General features: G+C 40.9%; 1 protein-coding gene across 3 annotated transcripts; it reads right to left on the bottom strand.

The window, feature by feature from the left end:
* Positions 1 to 2,333: 2,333 nt before the first annotated feature.
* On the bottom strand, positions 2,334 to 6,475 carry LOC148035282 (putative metal-nicotianamine transporter YSL6). 3 transcript variants are annotated; one of them, XM_087680283.1, is made up of 9 exons: positions 6,116 to 6,475; positions 5,314 to 5,781; positions 4,845 to 5,020; positions 4,661 to 4,758; positions 4,428 to 4,565; positions 4,147 to 4,339; positions 3,873 to 3,996; positions 3,365 to 3,767; positions 2,334 to 3,141 (listed from the first exon to the last, which is right to left on the bottom strand). In XM_087680283.1, the coding sequence occupies exons 2-9, from the start codon at positions 5,747 to 5,749 to the stop codon at positions 2,595 to 2,597; spliced, it is 2,115 nt and encodes a 704-aa protein (XP_087536409.1). In that variant the 5' UTR covers positions 5,750 to 5,781; positions 6,116 to 6,475; the 3' UTR covers positions 2,334 to 2,594. The 3 variants fall into 3 exon arrangements, with proteins under 3 accessions (XP_087536409.1, XP_087536407.1, XP_087536408.1); XM_087680281.1 differs by having other exon boundaries at positions 6,220 to 6,475; XM_087680282.1 differs by having other exon boundaries at positions 5,314 to 6,475.
* Between the last annotated feature and the right edge of the window lie 671 nt (positions 6,476 to 7,146).

Raw genomic sequence — 7,146 nt, 5'->3', positions numbered from 1 at the left:
GATGGTAGATGTAGAAAAGTAGAGAATTATGAGTGTGATGCAAACAATGTATTTTTTTGCCATCAACAATATGTCACTAGAGTCATACAAACGGCAATATGACTTTTTACGGTACATGAAAACACCTTGTATGCCTATCAATGATGAGTACTCTGCTTATACAAACAGAACTTCAGGTATGGAGTTTTTAAAAGCTACATTATGTGTCTATTGGGAAGAACTGCTAAGGGATGTACAAAAGAGTCCCTTCTTTTCAATGCTCATTGATAATATCACAGACATCAGATATGAGCAACATTTGATAATGTACATGGTGTACTTGGCAGAAGAAGGAAGAGGGCCAGCCACATGTAAGTTTGTGACATTGTTATGTTTGGAGAATAAGACAACAGAATGCAAATTTAATGCCTTGATAGGGTTGTTGCAAAAGATGAATTTGTCATTGTCCAAGTTGATTAGATTTTCTCTCCTGATGGTGCTTCTACAATGACAGGAACCACAAATGGAGTGGTTGCAAGACTTTAGAGACTTGCACCACATCTTGTAAGTGTGCATTGCATAGAGAGGCACTTGCTATATCAGTCGCATGTCAAAGATTTACAGAATTTACTTATATGGACAAGTTTGCAAACAATGTATACTCATGGGTGAATGGTTCTACAAAAATGCACCAATAATTTGTTGGATTGTTGAAAGCATTTGATCTCTCTCCTCTAGAGATTTTACGCATTCATGATGTTTGTTGGTTGTCTCGAGGTAATGTTATGGGGAGGCTTGTTGATGTAATTCCTATATTGCTTGTAGACTTAAAAAAGAATGATGCTATGATGTATGCAATGGTTACCACATATCAAATACAGTTTCTTCTTCATTTACTGGCTAATATATTGCATGAGGTAAATGATTTGAACTTATACTTTCAAAAGGAAGCTATGGATATTGCAAAAGTTGTAGTTCAAATTGAGGTAGCCATCGAAATTTTGAAGAAGTGTTAGCTAACTTGCATATGCATATCAAGACCTTCAAGGTATACCATTCATGGTTGGTATACTAGATGGCAACCATATACCCATCATTGCTCCAAGAAGAAACCATGATGATTATTTTAATAGAAAGGGCTTCAATTTAGTGATTCTTCAAATCACTAAGGTTGCCAAACTATATTGTGCACAACTACGACATTGGTTGGGCAGATACAATGCATCATTATAATGTTTTTTTAATGTTTTGATTTGGGAAAATGATTCACAAATGGAGCTTTGGGCCAATATCATCTTCTTGGTGATGATTATGGTTATCATGCATGCTTTTGGATGTTGCCTTCTTTCAAGGTAGTAGGGATGGACCATCTCCATAACATTATTGTTGAAATTACATACAATCAGGCAATCGTATACCAATCGAAAGAGCATTTGGAATCCTTAAAGCTCAATTTTGCATGTTATTGTAGAGATATAATATGCTTCTACAAAATGTTCTGAAAATGGTGGTAACATATCTTGTTATACATAATATGTGCATTGTGCACGGATGTAGTTTTGATTATGCATGGATGCGTAAAGCTACAATAGAAGTGGAGAGGGAAGTTAATGCACCTCATCAAGGCATGGACCAACAAAATAGTTTGGGAAATGGACTAGCAGATGTTGTGATATTAACTAATACAAATACTACACAAGCAGTTCAACAAGCTTAATCAATAGAGCCAACCTCAAGATCCAATGAACTTGGACGGGGAGCTCAAAGGAACGTAGCTCGAACCATGTTTTGAGAGATAGAGAATGCAAATATGAGAACCTCGTGAGAGCTTTTGGACATACTAATTCAATAAAAGAGATCAATGATGAAGACAATGCTGACAAAAAAACTTTTGCATCTGCATTGCAAGTGGAAAGGTGGAAAGGTAAAAAGAGGGCTAGAATGCATGCTTCAATAGCATGGTGAAGGGATTCAACTCTCATACTCTTATTATTTTTGTTAATTTAGTGTGTTTTTTGTATTAATCATGTTCATTCTTCATTTTGTTAGTCGGTTGTTTTTAGTTCTGATTATTGTGTCAATAATTGACTATTGTCAATTATTTGATACTAACTAATGTGGCTCTTGGAATTAAATGATTGATATTGAGTTTGTCTTAATATGGGAAGTGTTTTGGCAGACATGCACTGAAATCGAATAATTTAAAGCCAGTGCCCAATAATTTTAAGAGCACAAGTCAAGCAGCCAACCCATATACATTTCGGATTCTATAACTCAAAAATTGGTGCAAATCTATCTTTAAAAATTGGCGTTTTGAGAAGCTGGTAAGCTGCCCGAAGGAGAGTCGAAAGCAGTAAGCCATAACAAGGATTGGACAATAAACAGAGAGAACCTTGTGTACATCAATGGAAAGGCAATGGGTCAGGGGCTTGAAACTCTTGACCCTTCACTCATTCCGGCAAATTGTAATAGGTATACATATTTTACACTTGGGCTGATGGGTGTTTGATACATATGATAGCCAGCCAATAGACAGTTCAGCATCCTGACAAGCTTATTATCTATACAGTGTGCAAAGATATTGAGAGTGCTATCGAAAAGAATGTTTAAAGCCTTTAATTGCCGAGGCTCATGCTCGCAGCTACTTTACTGGGTAAGAACAACATGCAAATGGGGGCCTGCTTCTTCGCCAAAGCTAGCACGGCAGACACCAAGGTCCAAATACCATCACCGCAAATCAATCCTGAGGCAGCTGCCGGAACCAGCAACTCCGCTTTCTTTAGATTCAGCTTCTGCCATACAAACACAATGACTGTGCCCACAAACATGTCTATAGCAAAGTAGGGACCAATATAAAACGGTATGGCCATCGCCATGGGAATTGGAATGTACTTGGCCCATTTTGCCAGAGGTTTGTCCCTCAGAAAGTTGACGAGAATTGCCAGACAGAAAAATGCATAGCAGAGATCCAAGCAGTGCTTGGGAAGAGCACCAAACCCTTGCACCCCAATTGTAGCCATTTCTCTGTAAATTGTTGCATACGGAGCCTGGTACTCACCATTTGGATCACCAATAGGAAAGGCCTTCCAGAAGAGCCAAAATACAGAGGGTGCAATAACGCATCCCATCACAGTGCCCAAAACTTGGCTTACGAACATAGACCTGCATCAATGTTGCAATAGACACATGAGTCTACACAGCTGAAACGGTATGAACCTCCAAATATCGTAGATTTGCGAGGAAGTTTACACAACCATATAGATGCACAAGTGGGACTGCCCGTCAGTCTCATGCAAATGCAGGGATGACGGATTAGAAATTAGAATGCATCTCAGCATCTTCCATGTCACAAAAGAATGAAAAGACAGGTTTCACAAGCACTGACCTGGGTGATGACAGAGTTAAGTACCCTGTTTTGAAATCCTGCATCAAATCAGCTGAACAAGCTACCACAATCATCATCACCCCACAGGACACAAGCCCCACAAGAATTCCACCCTCCTTCCCGGCCCAGGCACTAAAGATAAATAGGCCCAACTTCCCATAAGTTGATGCTAGACTCCAATCTGTAAGGCCACAACTGTATGCATTGCAAAACCCGAGGACTGGGGCCACACAATAGCTTATTAAGACATAGTACCACTTCATCTGCGGGAAGATTTTTGGTATCACACCAGTGGATACCGCAGCAAGACCTACATAGCATGCAGCAGCCACCTTGAATGGTATCCTATCCTTCATAAACAACTCATTCCTCCGCTGCTCATCAGGTGGAAGCTCCTCCATGGCTGTGTCAGCACATCAACATTGTCAAAACGCTCATTTTGAGAACTCAAGAAAAACTTCTGTTTCAAACAAAGGCCAACACCGCGTATACATTAGAGGCAACTCACCATCACTCGTCCTCACAGGAAGCATGCTATTCCGTCTTTGATATAACGACCAGAGTGTTACAGAGGTGATCTTTACAAAGTTGTACAGACCGTCACCCAAAATAAGAGCAATTGCAATGAAAACCTGGAAGAGGTCAGTATCTGCATTAGATCAGCTGTTGCTGAAAGATTCTGGTTTGCTGACTTCAATCGTTGTCAATGATATAATGAGAGAAGAGCTACTGCTGAAAGATGCTGCTAAACAAAAGCTCATGAAATACACAAGATATTGAACCTTGTAGCCATATAGACCCTGAAGATTTGAACCCTTTACTGCCGATGCTGGATACCAGTCACCTGCTTTCTTCTCAATCAGCGGCCACATTATACCCCAAGAAAGGATGCCACCCAGTAGCAATGACACATTAATCAAATGAGGACAAATCATGCCAGCTCCCACATATGTCATGCTGAAATCAAAGTAAAACCTGTACACATTTGCAGATAAGGTCTTAGCAATTCTGGATATAACTTTGGTATGTCCAAGAAAAGTAGCCATGAAATAAGACTTCTTACTTGTTTGCATAAGCCTTCAAGCCCAAGGTTGGGAACCCATCAAACCCACAACTGTCATTGATCCCACCGTAAAACCATTTGAAAAAGCTGAAAAGAAAACTGAACGAAAAGTACTTTCCCAGGCAGATAACCTGCTTCCTGCAAAGACAAGGAGAGTCATATTAGTTTAGGCTGTGACATAGGAGATGCCATTTCAGTTTCCTTAACTCCCTGCTGAAAGATAAGGTCTTTACATGGCTTGCTTTACTCCATGGGGGGTGTGGAAACTGTTGATAAGCACTGCAGTTGCAGTACCACTTGGGTATGTGAGCTTGTAATCGATTATCATAGCCTGTACATACAAGAACCAAACTCATCAGCATGACAAGAAAACCAAGTATTTTCAATGTTCACTGTTCTTAAGATCAAATGGTCTACCTTGCGAAGAGGAACCACTGCAAAGAGACCGAGAAAACCAACGGCAAACATGTACGGAATTATCCATCCTAAGTGAGGGTTTTTGACAGCTGCAGCATTGTCATTAGTGCTCCCACTTGTATGAACTGCATCATATGTCTTCTGATCCATTGCAATAAGGTAGCTTCCAAATCCTCCTGAAAACAATGGAGGGGCATGATGTCTGAGACATGGAAGGCACGTAACTTAACCAATCTACCACACTTCACCAACATCGGTGAGACCATAACTACTGAGGACTCGCACATGAGGCTGATACAGGTGCGTAACAATATCAGCAGCAACAGTTGATCTTGAAAAAGACAAAACAGCAGCATTTCCTCTTACTTAACCTTCCAAAATGCAAACCTCAAGAATAGCAGAACCATACAAGCATGAGAAATCAAAACTGACGACCGGCTCAACAGGAGCTATACAAGAGAAGACTTACCACTAAACGCGAGATCGTAGCAGGCAACCACACAAGTCTGGATGACGGTATTTTCTTGCCTGGTAAATGACTGATGCACAATTCCTGCTTTGGACAAAAGAGTAGTGAATGTCTTCATGAAAAAGAATCCAAGCAGCCCTGCCGAGACGTTGAGGGATGGTATGACTCCAGTGGTTAAGCTTAATTTCATAGTGATGACAGAAAATAACAGTCCAAGTGCAATGCTTAGGATCATCCCCCTGGCCGTTATCTGCCGCCACCATGTGGGTACTTCTGTGGATGCAAACAGCTCCTCCACAGAAAATTCCTTCACCCTGCCATTCACATCAGTGGCATCTTTCTTCATCGCATAATAACGAACATCATCTTGATTCAGGTGCAGTTCATTGGTTTGTTGATCGCCTTGATCAAGTGTTCCATCATGCAGGTGACCCATTTTCTGGGACAGTGAGAGACTGAAAAGTTATTCTGCACAAGATGACAGGGAATAAGTCAAGAGGCAACGAGCACATAAAAATAAGTTTTTAAGTTTAGCCTGTTCCCCTGTTTCGTCAACAAAAATCCTCAGTAGTAGTACTGTGGTAGCTCCCTTGCAAAATCTCATGGCGTTTATCTGCGCTTAGAATGTCTGAGTGAGTGAGTGTGTGTGTGTGTGTGTGTTAGATCAAGCTATGGCTTGATCTATGAATAGAGCTTTCATATTGTTTGCACTTAGTTTGAAGCGCAAGAACACACACAGCTTGATCTATGTGTAGTAGAGCTTTCATATAGTTTGAGCTTAGTTTGAACCCCAAGAACATACATAGCTGCATAGAGTCACCAGCTGTTGATTGGAGCCGGAAGAACACAGAAAAAAAAAAGCAAAGGACTTCAAGCAAGGGTCCTTAAGGATATGGAATCTGTTACCTATCCCAAAAAAGAAGAAGAAGAAGAAGAAGAGTTGAGGAAAGTGGGAGCAGCAATCGTGAAAAGAGGGTGTGGGGATGGAAGGAGGGTGTTGGGTGGCGGAGGTGATGAGAGGTGCAAGGCCGAGAGAGAGAGAGAGCTAGTGCGACGAGAGGGAGGGAGCTTCTTTCAGTGGCGATTGTCCTCATAAAAAAGCCCTTCGAAAGTTCGAAGAAGCAAAAGTCAAAGTCTTTCGTCGTTGATTTTCGCTTGTTGACTCTCCAGTCTGTTCACACCATCCACACACCATCACAAACACCTGGCCATCTTTTCCTGAACCCTGCGAGTCTCTCAAATAGCCACAACATTCACCACACCCACATCGCCAGCCTCCATAGTAGCTTCCCCCATGCTTCTATGACCAAAAAAGTTTACAATCTTCTTTCCATTTATGTGGACAACTTCCATGCACAAAAGCATATGCTGACGTGTCACGATGTGAGGTATGCAAAACCGTGTTCATATGAGTGAAAACTCTCCCAACATGTCCATGATGCCACTCAACTCAATTCAATAAGCACGGATTTGCACCAACGAAGGTCTAATCTCATGCACTATATGACACATTCCGATCCCATTTTCCAATAGCCCAATCACCATTTTGTGGTATTAGTGTGAATGTGAAAGAATAAAATAAGGTCATCCAAATGGTGTGAAACCTCACGACACCTTTTTTAGAAGGTGCACCTAGCACATCCAAACTAGTTTGCATCACACCTTACAGCAAAGCAATAATCCAAAGTTTCTACCTCCTCATCCACAAAAAATAGACACCATACCAAGTATCACCGAAACTAACATGGAGAAGTTTCAAACATTTTCTTTCAACAAAAGCTTTGAAATGCACACACTAACCCTCAAATCCAAGAAACTAACCTTTAGATCATC

Source organism: Lygodium microphyllum, chromosome 6 (assembly GCF_053477565.2).
Source record: "Lygodium microphyllum isolate KBCC chromosome 6, Lygodium_microphyllum_v1.1.10, whole genome shotgun sequence".
Lineage (NCBI taxonomy): Eukaryota > Viridiplantae > Streptophyta > Polypodiopsida > Schizaeales > Lygodiaceae > Lygodium > Lygodium microphyllum.
Note: the sequence above shows the minus strand (reverse complement) of the source record. Positions and strands in the feature narration are given on the sequence as shown.